Source organism: Poecilia reticulata, chromosome 14, assembly GCF_904066995.2.
Source record: "Poecilia reticulata chromosome 14, P_reticulata-male-v2, whole genome shotgun sequence".
Lineage (NCBI taxonomy): Eukaryota > Metazoa > Chordata > Actinopteri > Cyprinodontiformes > Poeciliidae > Poecilia > Poecilia reticulata.
Genome location: NC_088843.1, coordinates 2,677,000 through 2,696,320, shown reverse-complemented (window position 1 = coordinate 2,696,320; position 19,321 = coordinate 2,677,000). Strand labels below are relative to the sequence as shown.

Genomic DNA, 19,321 nt, shown 5'->3' with positions numbered 1-19,321 from the left:
CCACACATCTGTAATAACAACACCTTGATAACGTAATATTTTTACTTAAGGTTATCACATCGTCATAATTTCCTATGGCCCCATGCCTAATCTTATTAGAAAATGTGGAAGAAAATAAGAAAAGGATCACAAAACACAAGCAATAAAAATAAGTATTGCCAACTTCCAGGTGTATGAGGTTTTGGATGAGTTTAAACAGTTTAGCAGATGAGCAAATGTGCTCAATCAACCCTTCAGTGCATTTTGGTATTCATAATTTTCACTCTCTCGTAATATGGGCTGTATTATTCATTTTGCTTGTTTCAGGCAACACAAATATGAGTTCTAGATTAAAGCTTATTCATTGTGCATGACAAAACACGCTGTAACAGCTGGCTCGTTCAATTTTCATCAAACTTTTCTGCATTCAGCTGCCTCCTATTTACTTTATTTCCATGCCTACTAAAGCTATATTTTACCATAACTCAGATGTGTTTTTCTAAGTAGATAAAGAACTGCAGTAGTAGTTTATGATAAAAAAGTAGCATTTTTTTTTTTTGGCATACTTTGACTTTTTCTGTTTACACGGCATTTCACATCAAAGCAAAAAGCAAATAGGCAAATCCCTGCACTAATGTTATTCAATTAAACACAGTTATGCTTGACATAATATTTTCAAAGCAGGGTAAGGCTTGTTAATATCTGCCATTTTCATAATTCAGATATCAGGTGCAAAAGCTGCCTGTGAGGTACAGAAAAAAAAATTGCTTAAACAATAATGCATCACCTTTAACGCCTTTGTTTTTTCCCACATGGGTCGTTTGTATCAAAGTGAAAGTTATGCTGTTTGATAATGTGGGTGCCGAGGGTACAAAATAAAAGAAAAATACCAGGAAGCAAATCGAACCAAATCTGATTAAACTCACATTAGCATCTAGAGAAGTCTCATCAATCAAAGCTGCCTTCCTGAGCCAACTTCAAAAGGCCACCTAGCGCCAAAGGACTGTGTGTTTTTTTTTTAAGGTGGAGTAAAAAGTTAAATATAAAAATCCTTCTTAAACTAATGACCTTTCCTTACTACCTACAATCTAGCCTTTGATTTGACAGCTATTTGAATTTAATGATTGTTCTTATCCCAACATTAGCTTTGACATATTATTCCTCCTAGTTTCAATATAATGCTGGTAAAATGAAAGGGGAATTAAAAACATATTGACCTTGGTAGTGTTGCAGTATAAGTAGTAGGAGAAGAGGACAAAGTGAAAATTTTGTACAAAACAAAATCGTAGCTTGTGAAACAAATTTACTTAATTTACCTTCTTGATTCATTGTTAGGGAATACAAGAATTAATCAAGACGTTAGGTTAGAATGTAGTACACTGGAAACATCATTTTACAGATCATTGTTCTACCAGTTTACAGGAGATGCAACTTGATATTTATATTGCATTAATACTTTTCTCTCAATCTTCTGAATAGATACTTTGTTTAAGCCACTAAGAATTTAGCTTAGATAAATGTATGTCAAATACACTTGGAAAACAAAACACTTGAGCTAATTTGAAACAAGACCCTGATGCAGAATTTAAGTTTAAACAACACTTTAAGTATGGGGGAAAAAATGCAAATGCAATTAATTTGCATCACATATGGAAAAAAAAAAAGATTTTCATAGTGCTGTCCTTTCAGTTATGGTGATTTGAACCACAATTTCACTCCATACCAATCATCAATATTTCAGTTAAAACTTCAAATAAAACATTGAACAACTCAATAAACCATTTCAGGCCTGAATCAATACTTGGTGCATTGAAGCTAAAAACAAACAGCTTGCTTCCTTGCAGAACAAATAAAATAAACACACACACACACATTCATTGGTTTGGTTTTGTACTCACAAGTCCTTCAGAGTTCGAGTTTGGAACGGGAGGGTAGATGTGGAAATTCCTTTAAAATGGCGCTGAGCAAGTAGGGAGGTGACCTCACAAATGGGAACCCAAACGGTCGAATGGGAAACTTCTGTTGGTCCAGCCGGCCCAAAGGGAAGATCATGGCCCACTGTACACATTAACAGGTCTTAGTATGACTCACATTTTCCTCATATTGAGCCATTTAACAAGCCTCTCTAATGTTAGCCTTTTAACATACAAAATAAGCTGCTGAAAGGACAGCAATACGTCACTGTAATGGCTGCTACATCGCGCTAGCTGCTAGCTAAAATCTAGCTGCTAGCTAAAATCTAGATGTACATAACATGGTTTTCTTCTAGATAGACAAAGGCATTTACCTTTCATATGCTTCCTAAAGTCCTTTACAGACAGTAATTCTCCATTAACTGTTGTAATGTATAGCTTTACTTTGTTTTCTCCACACATCTGCTCTGTTGTTCGCGCTGCGGCTTGAACGCCTACCTACCTTTCACACAGGGTACCGTTAATCCCGCCCACTCCCATCTGATTGGGCAAAATAAAACGCGTCAAACAAAACTGAACGAGATTGACACTTTGCACAAATCAAAAGTAGGTTTTGAACCTGTCCCCAAACTACGGCCCGCGGGCCCTCCACATTTGGTCCGGACCCCTGAACAATACCAGAGAGCATTCAGAATCTTTTTTCATATATTGTATTTTCCGGTTTATATGTGGATTTTTCTTCAACCACCAGGGGGCTCTTTAGAGTACTGTAAGCTGAGGGTGTTTTGTTTTGCATGGCGCATTACTGCCAATCTGTTGGACTTTTAGGGAACTGCTTGACTTATTATTATTATTTAATTAGCACAGTTGTTTGCACAGCAGTGTTTGTTATGAAGCAATGCCTGTAAGTAGCAGCTTGTACTTCAAAACGAGCATTTATGTTAACATATGAGGAATTCATATTATGAGGAATTCATATGTTAAAGTTACTTTCCCTCAATGGAATATATATATATACTAGTCAGTCCCAGTGACCGTTTCACTAACGGTTTTTGCCCATGTGCTTTCTGGGTAAAAATCAATCGAGAAACGCGCATCCCCCCCCCCCTGAACAGTTTCAACCTTCAACCCCCCCAACAATTTCCGGCAGCGCAGGTGATAAACGTGTAACACATTTTCTGTTACAAACTGACTCCGGCCCCCCACCGGAGAAGGGAAAAGTGATGTGGCCCTCACAGGAAAAAGTTTGGGGACCACTGGTGTACACAAACCTATGTGACATTCAAGCAACATAGTAAAAACGACAAAGTCCTGTTCTAGTCTGCTTAAAATAGATTTTCTTAAACAACAAATATGAACTATTTTTACATCTGATACATTTTTAAATGGTACGGAATTTTAAAAAATAGTAAAGAACAGATTAGTAATATTTTTTTATAAATTTTGATCTTTTTACTCATCAAAACCAAAACAAGATTCTCAAAGTTAACAGAATGTATGTATCTTAACAAAAAATTTTTTTTACAGTTGATGAAAAACTTATGGAAAAAATATTAATGTCAAAATACACCAAAGCTCTCTATGATGCGCCCAAAAGCAGAAAGTGTGTAATCCGCACATTAATTTATTTGCATGAAGGTCAGTAAAAAACCTGTAGACATGCACAACTATTCCCACTTTTGTTCCACTTTGCTGTTGGTGGCCATATGTACCATGTTTTGAACACTTCTCTATATTAGGATCCATGTATTTCACAGGTAGTAAAAGTAGCAACTATATGAAGCTAAAAAGATTTTTTTTTTTAGATGTCTGGACTTAAAACAGAAATGTTAACATATACTTAGTGTGGTATATATGTCTATAGATGGCTGTACAGCAAGCAGTCTTTATTCATTGTATAAAAAATTTGCTAAGTTGTACAAAGGGCTCTTTTCATTAAAAAAAGTAATTCCCAATCAAAAACAGTCCTAAACAAATTTTACTAAAGGGTCTTGTTTTTTAAGAAGAGAAAATTATTTAATCAAACATTTGCTTGAAAAATGTTCAATCTAGGAATTTTTAAAGACATGTTGATTGAAAAGGTTTTCCATAAAAAGTTCTTGGACCATCAGCTGATGAAAAGCTTTCATTTATTTTTGCTTAACTTAATCTCTAATCAAGTTTTAAAAAGAGTTAAGAAAAAATGCTTCCAGTTTAGAAATTATGGATTATTCTAATTATTAAGAAAAAAACTGGTGGGATCCACCTTTCCTTCTTTAATTTTGACAATATGTACATGTAAACTGCATGAAAATTACACATTTTTAATCTTTACATTGAAAATAAAGAACTATGGGTGTGGTATGCATATGTAATCTGTATTTAATATGCCCAAATTCTGCATAACTTTGGTTTTCAACTTTTTTATAATGACAAAATTAGTGTTTATATGAATTAGGTGAAATTCTTGATCTTCTTCATGAATTTAACCTTCTAATGATCTTCTTGAACAGTCTGTCAGTTTAGTCCAACAACCATTTCGTGGTATGTTGTACCTTCAGATGATGGATTGAACAGTGATTCAGGACACATTCAAACATGCCACCTAAAATTTTCTGTCATAACATTTTTTTTTACCTTAAACACCTTAAAATTGATTAAATTTAGTGGTTTTAAAGAGACAAATGTGAAAGAGTTGAAGACATATTACGTTATCTTTTGCAGGACACTACTGCTACTGTGCGTCTCAAAAGAAAGCAAAAAACGTGCATACTTTAATTAATGTGACAGCGACATAAAGGTACTGTACGAGTGTTAGAGAAAGAATTATGGATTTGTTTTAGTACAAATAATATCAGACCACAGGAAAGTTTATCAGTATTTTATATCCCAAAAACCATTTTTATGAAGTACAAAGTAGCATCTTTAAAAGAAATGTCTGCAGACTTCTTGGGTCTTTTTTCTTGAAAATCCACATCAGCCTTGCTGTATCACTATAATCAGAGTAACCCAAAGCAATAGAATGTTCCCAGTTTTACACATTTAGAAAGAAGCCACTAAGAGGGAGAGATTAGAGATAGACATCTCTTCACCTCCAGCCTGCTCTCCCTACAGGACCTTATGCAAACAAGGAATAGAGTAAATGCACATGGATCTCGATGTGATGAAGGTTACTTAGGAAGTGGCCATTATTCACATTGTGAGGAAATTATTGGCTTTTGGTTTTCACTGTGTAGGACTGCAAAGTGAATATACAGCTTCAGGAGATGTAGTATGCACTCCTTACAATCCTGTTGCTGCTCTGAAAAATGTTATAGTTTTTAGTTTCAGTTTTTTATTGCAGTTGGTTCTGATGTGTTTATGTATTTCTTTTGTCAATACACTTTGCATTACTCTTTCTGTGAGTAATCCACTAGATATAAGCACTTTCAGCGTTACAGGGTAAAATGAAAGACATCTTTGATTTACAGAGTAAAATGAAACAAATAGCCTGACTGGATTTTCTAGTGTTGTTTACAATGAACACATGAAGGTTGGTCAATATGACCCTGACCCACAGCAAAGCTACCTTCATATGCCTCAGTTTGATAATGATTGCTTAGGGGTGAATTGTTCATCTGTCTCTCCAAATAGCAACATCTTACTGAAGAGAGAAACTTCAGTAAGAAGTAATAAATGTAAGCATGCTGTACAGAGACATAAATAGATCATAAAGTGAAGACCTTTTGATCTCATTGTAAGGAACAATATTGTATCCATTAAATGTGCAATACTGTGTGCCAAAGGAAAGAAGCAGCAGGATTTAATACCTAGGAGAAATTTTAAATAAAACTGAATCAAAGTTCACAAAAAGTCCAGTTTTTCTCGGAAGCAATAAATACTGCTTTAGAGGGAAATATCATTTTTTAGGACAGTCTGCTGGTTTTGCTGTTTGCAACAACACTAAATCTGATGTGGATTTTTTCTTAATAAAACCTTTTGCAGTTAGTCCTGTGCAGATTTTCTACTTCAGACCTGCACACATGCACTACATTATTCTCTTTTAATGTAAATTTCATGGTCAATGAAATTTACATTGACCATGAATGCAGGGCTTTCTTTCTAAACAAAGAAAGCCCTGCATTCTTTGTTTAGAACTTTATTTAAAAAATGTTGTGGTTATTAATTTTTCTTTTAACATTTTACACAAAGTATAGTTGTATGTCGCAGCTGTGTTAGTGGTTAAACTGGAAGCTGTAGTAAAATATGCTACAGTCAAGCACATCTTTCCTTACGTAACACACACTTGTGAAAAAAAGTTATGCATTTTATTAGCACAACCTACTCATGTACAACTATCCTCATAGGAAACTTGTTTATTCTTATTTAATTGCTTACCAGAAATACCTGCCTAAGATTCATTCTACTGTAGGACAATGTGGCCAAATAAACAATGATGGCCAGTAATAACTATCTTCAGTGCGAAGAATAGCAAGAAGTCCTGGAAGTGGAAGTTTCATATCGAGCCTGGAAGTGAACATAATCAAGTCTGTCTCAGATAACAGGGAAAGAAAGAAGGATTTGAGTAAACTGACACTCACTGAAGATCTGTAATTAGGTTTTCAAAACCTTTAAGACAACCAATGAGCTGAATTTCCTCCAAACCTGTCCTAGAAAATTAATTAGATAGATAACAAATGAATAAGACCAACTACACGCAGACAAATGCAACCTTTTTATTATAAAATTTTACAACTATGTGCTGTTTTCTCATGAAAATGAATATTTCTAGGACATTTGTAATATATGATCTAGACCCTGTCAGATTTGATCAGTGCCCCTTCAACACAATAATCAGATATGAACACAAAGCAACTAATATTGTATGGATGAATCTCATTGGATGCATTTTTCTGTTGGGTATCTTTTACAAAGCCCTGCATGTCCAGTGCTTTTTGTTTTCTTTTCTGAAGATTTATAACATTGATAACACAAAATATCTACATGTGCTGCTCACATACTTTATGTTTTTCCCATTGGTCCCAAAATAAATAACACATGTTAAAACGCTTAGAGTGAATGATGATGTCTGTGGCGACACAGTATTTATAAAAAGATGAACCAAGTCCAGTCTTTCCAAAACTTTTTGACTGATAATTTATTCAACGAGCATGCTTAGGAGTGTAAACCTGCCTCAGTACTTTGTGCACACCTTTAGATCTCTGCATTCACAGGATACCAAACAGAAGTATAATAAACTTACTAGTAACAGGCTTCAACCTTTACCCCAATACTGAAAACCCAAAACATTTTTCATCAGGCAGAAGCATCTTCCAATGTGACCTCTCACACTAATTAGATTTTAGAAATTTTGGTTTCATTTGACCTGTTGCTTTTTCTTCTTAGTAATTTGGATTTTGCATTGTACCACAAATGAATTGAGGAACTATACTAGAAGTGTTGGTGAACTTCAAAAACCAGGTCAGTTTATAAAGAAGTCAGAGATATTTCAAAAACAACACTAAAGTTAGGTATTCAGTAGACTTGTATGTCAGTTTTGGCACTGCAATTACTGATTATTATTATTATCTATGATGCTAATGACAATCTCATGTCCCTAACGATGCACATGTAGACACTGACAACAGGTTCAACCTGCTAAGTGGAACACAGTGGAATTATCATTTTAGACATATGGGGGAATATAATATAATCTGGATATACACGTAATTGCATTGACTTCTTACGGAAAAAGTCAACACCACAGCAAACAACTGAATGAATGTTGCTGGAAAATGTGAAAAAAAAAATTATAGAAGAAAAGCAAATGTTCTTCTTCTTTTGGCTTTGGAACGCTTGCATTTTTTTTGTCATCTAAATAAAATCTACAACGCAGAAGCAGCACGAAATATAATTTTGCAAGTCACTCAACAAATAGAACATTTTGACAGGCCTTTTTGAGAGTAGCGTACATTGATCACAACATAGAAAACACAAGATAAATAGGCTCAAGTTCTATTGACACATTGAACAATAATGTATCGTTGATATAGATGACAGCATTCTGTTTCTTTTAAGGGGTCATATGAGCATAAAATGCAATTTAATAAATTCAAAATAATACCATCAACAATTATATAAATAAATAAATAAATAAATAGCCCCATTGCACAATCCTGCCCGCCCTTCCCCCATCAAGTATGTTGCATGGTCAGTCCAGCATAAACAATAAATATAGTATAGTGTTGATTGATAGTGTAGCAATGTTACAATTACAAAATATATACCCTTTTAGAAAATGCCAAAGGCTTGACAAGTGTTTTTTCCATTTATAATTTATGTACATAGACCATGTTATTTACACCCATTCTGTGTGATTTTACAAATCATTCTGCAACACTGTCAATTGCATACTGGGGTCTAACAAAACTGAACAGCATCGGGTTCTTGTTCACGTGCGTTGCATGTTGTCATCCACAGCATTTGCTGTCGTCACGCATTTAATCCAACCTTAATAGAAATAAAGACCAAGAAATAAAGGCCTTTAACACCCCAAAAATATTTTTTATGACTATATGAAGGGACTTACATTCTCAACGTGATTATTAGCAGAGACAAGAGACGCCGGATAACATTTTTTACACATCTGGTTTCAGATAAAGCAGCCGTGGGATAATTAGGAGTTTCTTTTTAAAGATAATAAATGCATCTGCAGACATCTCTAAATACTCTTAAAGCTGCCTGGACTCACAGTTGCACTGACATGTAGATAAGTTTTGAGTCCTTAATTTCAAAGCAAAAATGAACCTCTGGTTGTGCAGCTATCATTCTGATAACGCAAAGGGCAAAATAATTATCAGCTTTTTCAGCCCAGTTTCTCCTGAATAGCCTAAGAATAGAAGCAGATTATTGTTATGTTAATGAGCGCTTTTGAGGGCAAATAAATGTGGACATGAAGGGTCAAAGTTATTGATGCTGCAGGCTAATTCTTGAAGGGGAAAACAATTAATTGAGATATTTTTGCTTAAATACTGTGCTGATCTTCCCACTTATGTGCAACGATAAAACCTTAACATAAAAAGATCTTAAGAACCTTTTATAAGATTTAATTTTCTAGATTTTATAAAAAAAGAAATGTTTATTAAATGAGTCGAAATAATTTTTTTGATTCTTTTGCTGTCACCATAGCCAACAGTAGAAGACCGTAAAGATATGCTGGGTTTTTTTGGCCTGAAAGGTGCATGCAATAGAGACAAACCACTATGTAATAATAAAATATATACAGCGTCTGTACAGCTGAACATTGTCCATATAAAGCGTTATTGTACTCTGACCACACATGAAACACTTACTGAAGTTGTTCATTGTTAAACAAGCTCTTTTAAAGTGCCTCAGATTTTATATTTCTGTTAATGAAAAATAAAACGTAAAAACAAAATGTAAAGGATGTGAATGTGATCATTTCAGCATAAAAGAACTGATAGTCATAGTCAATACATAATTGGCTACATGAATTTTTTTTTACGTTTACTTGAAAATGTAATTTTTTTCTGCAATGGTGTTTTTTTTTTACATCCAGTATCTTAACTTATTTTCGACTGTTTCACTTGATTAAAATTCATCAATAATATATTTCATTAGTATTTCATTCATTCAGTAAAACGCTGATTCTTTGTATTTCATGAACATCTGATGGCAAACAGACTTGATGTCAAATTAATTCTAAATAACTATGTATTTTAAGACTATATTTCAGAAGAATTGTTTCCAGCTGAAGTAAAAAAAATAGATTGTAATCCTTTACAGAATCGATAATTTTGCAACACAACTACAGTAAAACCATTTAACACCAATAAAATGCAGTGCTACAATATGTGCAATGTTTATTAGGGTTATCTGAAAAAAAACTAGCGGAAATTTAAAGGGACTTAAATAACAAAAATGTGAAATTTCGGGGTATTTCAGTGGGTCTCTTTCCTGTAAAATGTCACTTGCTGGCGCTGAGCATACAGAAAATGGTAATGGACTGGCTGGGAATGCTCCCATGCCTAAAGATATAGATAGGAGACCCAATAGACCAGATTGAAGAGAGCAAACGCAGTGGGAAAGAAGATGCGTGCGTACGAGTCTATCTTGGCAATGCGAATGTGCAGCCTTCCATGCCGCCAGGCTCCAGAGCGGCAGTCTTCGAAACAGCAGAAGAAACTGGTGCAGTCTTTTCCATCGAGACACTCATAGCCATATTCCTCGTCTCGCTCCTGCATGTGTGTGGCGTTGTTCATCTGGATGGCTGTCGCCGAGCGTGGACGAATGTCCACCGTTGGTGTCTGCTTTAAATAAGACAAACCAACAGTTAGCCACAAAGTCATGTCATGAAATCTCTCCTGAAGGCTAATATTTAGAACTAGAACTTTATTTTTGGGTCAAAAATGGACAAATGTAATTTGCACCGTCAGCTTGCCAGGGGACCTTCTTCAATGCAAAAAATGCAAAGACTCATAACTTACAAGTGGAATATTCCACACCTGAGTGAACGCTATTTCACTCAGGTGTGGAATCAGGTGTTTACAGATACATTACCTTGGACTACAGTTGCCACTAAAAATATCTTATATTAATTAACACGGTGTGCTTTTCAGTGACGTTGTAAGATATGCATGTGTTGTTTGCCTCTGGGGTTTCTGTACTTTTTTCTCTCTTGCTGCAGGTGTAGAATCAGTATGAGTGTTTTCTGTTATTCTCTCTATCCTCTCCTCTCTTAAATTTTTACTTCACCTCCATTGTTTTCATGAGGACAAGGAAAAGCAAGAAGTTGTGTGTTTTCCCTTCTGTCTCTCTGTCCAAAGCATTAGAAACAAACTCAAATCTATTTCTAATGGTAGTTTTTAGGGGTGTACCCATTTATTTGCATCAATTTCCTTAATTTGGCAAATGTTCCACTTGTGAAAGTAAATTTGCTCGGCTTCTTTTTGATACTCAACCAGTTCTGCTTGCTACACTGCCAGACAATACATGTAAAGAAAAAATAACATCTAGAACAACAGTAAACACCTGGAGTAGTTTGTGAATATTTCAGGTGAACCATCACAGGTTATGACTAAACCTATGATGCAAATCCACCTTTGGGTAGAATGAAACTGAGAGGCCGTGGTGACTGTTGTTTTTCTGATAGCTAGAATAAATATTTTATAGAATTTCTGACTGATCATTATATCCAATAAACCACCTTTGTTCTGTTGTAATCACAATGATAAATGTAACTGAAGTCATGAACCAATAAGTGTTTGTTGTCTCATGAGTTGACCTTTTTAAGTTAACATTGGTTGTAAGAATTGCTGTCCAGCACCTTTACCACAAACTAGTATTAGGGGTTTTGCTTGGGAGATCCAGTTGAACCAACCTGAATATATATGATGGCAGGTGTTATGGCAGCTGGCTTTCAACTATGCAAGTAAACCCAGAGCTACTGACTCTGAATATGTTCAGTTTCAGGTAAGACAGGAGAAGATTATATAGGAGCACCAATCACAATGAATAGGCAGGAAAAAGCTGATGGATGGGCGAGAAAATGACAATATTGCAGCCAGTTTCATAAAACACGAATGCATTTTACATCTTTTCAGAAAATGTACCAGTTTTAGACATTGCAACTGTCATCTGTCAGACATGAGAAAAAGTTAAAAAAATATCTGTTTATAAGCAACAATTCATACTGTTTTAAAATATGCTTTGCTAAATGATCTACAAAGAAACAAAACAATTTACTCCAGCAGGTGAGATGCTGACATGTCAATCTCGAAGTTCATTTTTAGTTTTAGTTCTTTCCCTGGTTCAACACACCTCGATCAAATGATGGTTTATAAGCAGAACCTTTTCCAAACTTTGACATACTAAAGATATACTTGGACCATTTGAATTAACTGTTGGAGCAGACTCATCTAAAACTGTCCGGACGCCGGCCTCTGACCTCTGAGGGTCCAGCCCTCAGAGGTCCGGCCCTCAGAGGTCCAGCCCTCAGAAGTCCGGCCTCTGAGGGCTGGACCTGAACACCATGGCCTAAGTTCTCACCACCTGAGGTCTGAGCTTGCTAAAAGCAGTTGGATGAGTCTCACAATCCAAAATTATAACAGTTGATGCATCCTACAAGGCTGCTCCAACAGTCTGCAGAAACTACAGATATTCTGATTTCTAATGTTGTGCTGTAGTTTTAGTCCAGTGCAATGTTTGAATTCTCCTTATAATATAGAAGTCGACAAACCTTGAGAAAACGTTTTTGTGCTGTTTTAGGGTAGATAATACAAACTATGTCTTACTAATTAGAATTTAAAAACACAAAGCACTTGATACTCATTTCTTCATTTGCTTTGTAAATAATGACCCTGTCGATTATGATTACACATACATGGCTGCATGGCTAGAAATGAAACAAAAGTAAAACCGGGCAATGCAGGTTTATATGAAACTATTAGCTGTAGGCATGCATCCTCAAAATCCTAATGTTGATTCCTTGAAACTTCTCATTATGCACAACATTAGATCACAAACCGGCTCTCCCTTTGAAAACTATACATAACCACAAACATAAGCAAAAAAGTAAGAAACACACAGAACATGGGTTAGTTGAGGCATATTTTTCCATATTAAAGAACCATAAAATGTTAAGTTAATAAAAGGAGTAGCAGTGGCAGGTTATGACTGAGTTTTCAAAGGGGGTTGCTTAAGGAAAAAGTTGTGGAAGCTCAAGCAGGAGGAACAGTAACACTGTCCTGCTGCATGATCCGGTTAAGCTGGGGGAGGCTGATTTGGTGTTTGCAAAATGAAAAAAGTAAACAGAACCAGCATAGTGGCACCGGCAGCTTTAACTGGCTGAAAGTCAACAACCCGTTTGAGATAAGAAAATTATGAACAACCTCAGAAGGAGGAGAATTTTGAATTTCTACCTTTAAAATAACAAGACAAATATTTGTTTTGATCCTGCAGCAAATTTAGACAAGCTTTTGTATTTTAAAATATCCCCATTTATTGTCACTGATGTAGAGACAAATGCAAGAGAGTAGAATTAGCATATTTTCACTTATTTTATGTAATTTCTTTTATAATTTCCATACACTTCTCTAAAATTACCTCCAAATCAAAGTAAAATTTGCACAGGGCATGGGTTGTCTGTTTCAGCCTGTTAAGGCTCTGCTGACTCTTTAGGAAGCGTCAGGTTAAGAAGCTCAATGCGCACATTGAAAGATTAACTGACAGAAAAAGGAAAAGAGAAAATAGGAAGCTCTTGGTTCGGCTGCTTGTTCGCTGTGGTAACAACAACAAAGAGTGAAACAGGACAGAGGGAGCCAGAATGAGTCCTCACTGGGCTCTTGACTAAAAACATTTTTGACCGCAGGATATGTGAGATGCTTATTAGAGTTTCATGAACAAAATAAACTGCATAAGTATGTCTAGCTGGCTGCCTCCGCACTGTGCACTGCTTAGCGCCCCTTTCAATGTAATCTTCAGTACCCATTTAGTAATTGAGGAGGTGAACAGTTAGTTAAAATGCAGGTTTATAAGTGGTAATAGGAAGAGGCATATCTGCTGTTGCGTAGAGAGAAAAGCAGTGAGGTGCTGGGGGCCCAAAGAGGCGAAATGCAGCAGACACATGCAGTCAGACACAGGCAATATACCTTGGAGGAAAAGAGCCGGAGGAGCTTTTGTCCAGACGGGAGAAACAAAGCAAAATAAAACAAAGGAATGTATATACACACAATTTTTGTAAACAGAGAGATATAAAACAGTAACCAGAAAAATAAGGGGGCACACAAAGATACTGTATTAAGAAACAGAAGTAAGGTCCAGTTTTGGTCTTGTGGAATGGCACATACACCGTATGGAGGATTGTTCTTGTGCATTTCACATTTTTCTTACATCGTCATCACCTCCGGAGAAAAAGAACCAACAGTAAGTCTGAAAAGATTTAGTGCATTTCATAAAAAACAAAATTCATACTGTAGATGTACCAAAATTGGCAGCGGTTCATAAAGCTTGGCCTTCTAATACTGAGTTTAGCTTTTTTCAATTTCTCTATGTTTGAAAGTGTCCAACATATTTCTCCAGCCTTCTGCATCTGAGTTGTCATTAATTATATCAGGAACAGAACAGTCCATGTTTCAAAATAACCGTAGAACCCTGACTTACAGAGGAAATTATAAGTGAGTCAGTAAGACCTACACATTATGCATCATCCTTCCCTTTTCTTTCCCCATCTCTGAAGATGTTGGACAATTTACACAACTTTAAAATGCATTAACAATGCATAGAATTGCTCTATTGTTCTTACCCATCTCTCTCTGTCTCTCTCTCGTCAGAAAATATCGGTACACTTACACAAACATGCTGCCTTTATTTTTCCCAAGTCTCAAAATCGCTGCTTTGAATGAATGATTATTCCTGCTCTTTGAACAGTAACGCTGCAGAGGAGAGCAAGATTAATGTGAAATATTTGGAACGAGCTCACAACCGTTATTTTGACTTCCCATGATCTCTTGAAGGATTTAGAGCTCAGATGAGGCCAAATCTTATGTCATGTGACTCTGGTCTAAAAACAACTGTAACAGATGTGTGATGGATTATGAAAAGGTTAGAGCTTCATGTCTAACCTACTGAAAGCAGCTCTGGGTAAAACACATTTATTGGAAACTATACAACATAAAGCTTCACAGTTTATTCAACTCTACTATGTAAGGGATTGATAAACCAATAAAAAAGAGCAATGACCAACTCTAATGCAATATTAGGAAGCTCAAATGATAATTTAGAAACTTGCAGATTCTGTTATCTTTTAGAAGGGGCTCACCGGGTTTTTCTTCTTCTTATCTTTTTTGGCGCTCGGCTTTCTGTTGCTGACAAAGTAGTGTAGTGTGCCATACTCTATGAGTGCAGCAAAGACGAAAATGAAGCAGACAGACACAAACAGGTCCATTGCAGTCACGTAAGACACTTTTGGAAGAGATTTCCTGGCAATGGTACTCAGTGTGGTCATAGTCAGCACGGTGGTGATGCCTGGTGAAGAAAGCAAGGAAAAATTTACATTTTTATAAACATGCACCAGATAAAACCTCCAAAATACTACGAGTCCAATGTCTTTTATTATCTTTACATTCACTTTTATTACATTAGTAAAAACTCTCATGACAAGATCGTTTGTTATAGATTAGAAAACTTTGATCTTCCAAGAAAATTGTTATTTGAAAACAGCTTTTTGTATTTACTTGGTTCATTTATGTTGGGCTTTAAATTTTGCTTGATGCTATAAAACTCAAGCATGTCAAAAAGCAACAGAGGACTTCTGTTAAGGGGTAAATATTTTCCCCCAACACTACCCATAAGGGTCACATTTATTTATATGTATTTAAACTTTTACGAACATACAACCCTTTGCATTTAATCTTACATGAGGGCAGGAAAATATACATGTGACAGAAACTGTATGCGACAGTGGTAGAACATTAATAACTTCATTCAGTTGTCTTTATTTTAACTAAAATGTTTATGTGAGGCCAATTTCCTTGAAAAACAGGAAAACTTACTGCTTCAGCTGATAAACGGAGTAAATATAGATGTTTTAATGTGAATGTTACACTACATGTCCATTTATTCACTTTTTAGTTGTTATGAAAAAAACAAAAGCTGCAGAATTCAGACAACAAATCACAATGTTATACAGTTCATGCCATTTCTTACTAGTTGTCCTATGAAGCATAAGTTAGAAAATAATTTGATATTTTAAGCAATTTAATGAACAAAGCAAGAACTTAATAACACATTGACTGTTTATTGTTCACATTTGAATTTACTATTTCTTTTTTTCATGTCATCTGCCATTGATCACTATTTTGACATAATGCATTCCTACGTCAGCCATCTTGTAAAACTATTTTGAAACACTTTTACTTTCCCTGTTAATACTGATGACAGTCATAGAGGTTTTCCCATGACAAGCAAAATGTAAGTACACAGATACAACTGATTACCCGGCAGCAACTCACAACCACCAACAGGCAAGCAGAAAACTTCCTCTCTCCTTTAATTATTCCCTGTGTGCTTGATATCTGTTGAAATTGATTTAAGTATAAATTTAATGCGAGTTTAGTGACGTTCGTCTGCAGTGATATTTTGTGTGAACTGATGTATTTTTAGGCATTGAAGGATTAGGAATTATGTCATCAATGATAATCCACTTCCTAAATTCACTGGCAGCATGAACCTCCTACATCGTCTTTTAATAGACAGAATTACATTTGATTTGTGTTATTATTAATTTATTAATATAGCAATTTATCAATGTTGGAAAGGTGAAAGAAAAACTAGTTTAGAATGATGTAAAGTAATCATGGGAACAAAGTAGATAAAAGTTTCTGCTTTAAATTCTAGAATTTTCCTTATAAAATCTCTTTACTTAAATCTTAAAACCCCCTAAGGAGCTACAGGAAGAGCTGACTAAGGGATGTGTTTGCAAGTGAATCACGAAGTAGCATCTGAAGATGTCAAGGGCAAGCTCAAAAGCTGACAAATTTCCTTGAATTTCTCACTTTTGCCCTCTTTTTTCGTCCTGTGTCCCCTTTTTGCATTCTGTGAAGAAGACACCTGTATTATTATTGTGCTGAAGTAGCATCTCCACATCTTCCTGCCTCTATTGCATAATTAATGCCTCATTAAGGCATGGATGCAAACATATGTCTGAGGATGGGCTCATCTTCTCAGGACACACAAGATTTTTAAGCAGCTGCCCCGTCTCACAGGGGAAAAGAAGGAGGGGAAGGATGTTGAAAGGAAAAAGAAGGCAACAAGAAAAAGAGAGCTGCAGTAATAAGGAGGCTTAAGCTTACTGCTATAATATAAGCAGTAAGCTTATATTACTGCAGTGTTTTAAACACTGCATGTGGCTCTTGATGTGTTTCACAGCAGGGAGTAATTAAAACCAAGGTGGCCTTGCAACTTACATCTGCATTGTGTGTGTGATGGAGTTAGGTGAACTGATCAGAAAAGAAAGTATTAAATTAAGATTATAGTGGAGTTTAAGGTTTTATGGCATGATAAGCACAGAAATAAATTACATGTCATGCAAGCATACATTTTGCAAGTATTGTAGTCAGTAGGCATTAGTGTTTCTTAAATACCTAATGAAGTCCTTGCAGGAACTGCGTCTTTGTTGATCCAGAAAGAGACCCAGGAGAGGACGACAATTAGTGTGCATGGAATGTAGGTCTGGATGGTGAAGTAGCCCATCCTCCTGCTCAGGTCAAAAAAGACAGTCAGCACTACGTAGTCCCCTGGAAAAGAGACAGAAAAGAAAATACACGACGCTGGGTGTCATTTGAGGCGTCGATCATTATCATTTGTAACATAATTTATGGATGTAGCTCCAGTGAGAAGTATAGACTCATCATTGACATGAGTAGAACCATCATGGTAAGGATCTACTAATCTACAAGAGATAGTCGTGTATTACATAAAGTGGATGACGACAAAGACAGCTCCACCTCCAAACTCTATCTGCACATCAAAATAACAGCAAATAGGACAATTGCTCCAATTATACATGTAAGTATTGAAATGGACAAGTCAGATGAACATACAGATTTCAAAATGGTCTCAATCTCAAAATTATTGAGAATGTGTGAATTATGCATGAGAGCAAGTCAGTGTCAGGGAACCAACCAATGACTTTAGGTTTCTATATGTATGACATTACTCCTGTATGGACGAGAAAATCCACAATAAATATACATTTTTGCACCCCATTCTGGTTTTAAAAGATATCAAAGTTGACTGTTCTATAGCGAATCCAAAAAGGAGAATGGTTCAAATAAATTATTAAAGCCTCAAATTAATATGACAGTCATGCTGATAATAATTAGAAGACATTCTGAACAAACAGTAACTTTATTTTTCAAAACATTATTGTTTGAAAAAAGAAAAACTGACAAAAATTATATACATTAAAAATCCCCCTGAAAACAGCCTAATATAAGGGAGAACAATAAACAGTTCAAGAACAAAATATTACTGTATGCCATCAATTTACAGAAATGGGGAAGGTAATCATTTCAAGTCCTCAGTTAAATAAGAGCCTCTTAAAAAAAAACATTTTGTGTGATATGTTATGGTCATTAAAAGACTGTCAAAACATAAACACCTAACAGATTTAACAAACTGCTAAGTGTTCAGTTAATTATGTTGTGCAACCAAAACTCCTTACTGTTTGTTAGCTTGGGGCAACTTCAGACTTAAAATGAAAGCGAGTGATTCAGTGAACTGGAGCTGAACTTGTACGGATGCACACTCAAACCTTAGTCTCCTGCCAGGAGTTAGCCAGAACACGACCACCAGCAGCCAGCAGATGATGAGCTGTCCAGGCGTTGGCTGGCCAACCCAAGCAGATGCCGGGTGTGCAGAGATTGAGGTTAACTGGGCCGAGAAAGACATGACCCTGACAATAAGGATCAACTGCCTTGTGTGTTGAAAATGCATGCTAAGCATGAATGCCACATGCACAGTAAGCATGTACCTGTATACGAGTTTCTCCCAATATGACAGGCTGGTCCAGCAGCCCACTATTTTATGTTATTTTAATGTGAGTTATTAAAATAACTTGAAAACATTGAAGCACTGTCAAAACGTTGAGCCAGTTTGGTATACACTGATACCAGTAACCATCCTCTGTGAAGTCCACAGGTGAACTCCAACATTCACCACACATTAAATCAAATACATTTTTTATACTTTTCTATAAGAGTTTCCATTGCACTGCTTCCTAGCTTGACAGTACGACATCGCTTGCCAATAGCTACCGTCCCCTTTATCCGTTTACCAGAAAACCTGTCTGTTTCTGTGAACTTAATGACAGTTTACTCCTGGCCTCCAGCTCATTCAAATATCTACTAATTGATTAACATCAGACAATTAACAGTGTCAGAAACCTCCGTTGGCTTCCCTCCACGGTCTGTAACCTTCGGGCACAAGCACACTGTTTCTCTGGTATGCATCTGTGTGCCCGCGTGAGAGTGTGCGTGCATTTAGGCACCCATAAGAACGTGAACAAAATGTTCGCAGCTGGGGAATGAGCAGCTGGCTTATAATTTTTCTCATGGGAAAGGACAAACTGTATGAAAAAATAGACAGCATCTGTCTTTTTGTGTGGGTAAGAAGAGGCACGGAAGGAGATGAGACTGTCAGTACTCGTTTTCTCTTTAACCATGTGAAAGTACATTCACATTTTCTGTACAAGGACCGGAGTGGGGTGATGCTCCCCTCATGCAACCCTTTCACTCAGCGTTGATAGTATCATTAAATAAACCACAAGCAATAACCTCAGCAACCAGAATTATTGCTGTTCATATCACCATGTGTGCTTTCTGCTGATGGAGGCAGGTGCATGGGATATTACAGTGCCCTGCCTTGGTGTGTAGGAGTAGAGAAGACACATG

General features: G+C 36.1%; 1 protein-coding gene and 1 long non-coding RNA gene across 7 annotated transcripts in view; both read right to left on the bottom strand.

The window, feature by feature from the left end:
* The window catches only part of LOC103475352 (uncharacterized), a 101,882-nt gene extending 99,480 nt beyond the window's left edge, over positions 1–2,402 (bottom strand). For all 3 annotated transcript variants that reach the window (XR_014090921.1, XR_014090920.1, XR_535322.2), the window contains exons 1-2: positions 2,267–2,402; positions 1,878–2,037 (exon numbers count right to left, since the gene is read on the bottom strand). This is a non-coding gene — a long non-coding RNA (uncharacterized LOC103475352). The remainder of the gene's footprint in view (positions 1–1,877; positions 2,038–2,266) is intronic.
* Positions 2,403–6,572: 4,170 nt separating this feature from the next.
* Positions 6,573–19,321, bottom strand: part of gabrg2 (gamma-aminobutyric acid type A receptor subunit gamma2) — a 41,603-nt gene continuing 28,854 nt past the window's right edge. Inside the window, exons 7-10 of one of the 4 annotated variants that reach the window (XM_008426916.3) lie at positions 17,012–17,164; positions 14,689–14,894; positions 13,520–13,543; positions 6,573–10,180 (exon numbers count right to left, since the gene is read on the bottom strand). In XM_008426916.3, coding sequence (XP_008425138.1) covers positions 9,899–10,180; positions 13,520–13,543; positions 14,689–14,894; positions 17,012–17,164 — 665 coding nt within the window. In that variant the 3' untranslated portion in view covers positions 6,573–9,898. The remainder of the gene's footprint in view (positions 10,181–13,519; positions 13,544–14,688; positions 14,895–17,011; positions 17,165–19,321) is intronic. The other 3 variants (XM_008426917.3, XM_008426919.3, XM_008426918.3) reach the window with 3 other exon arrangements.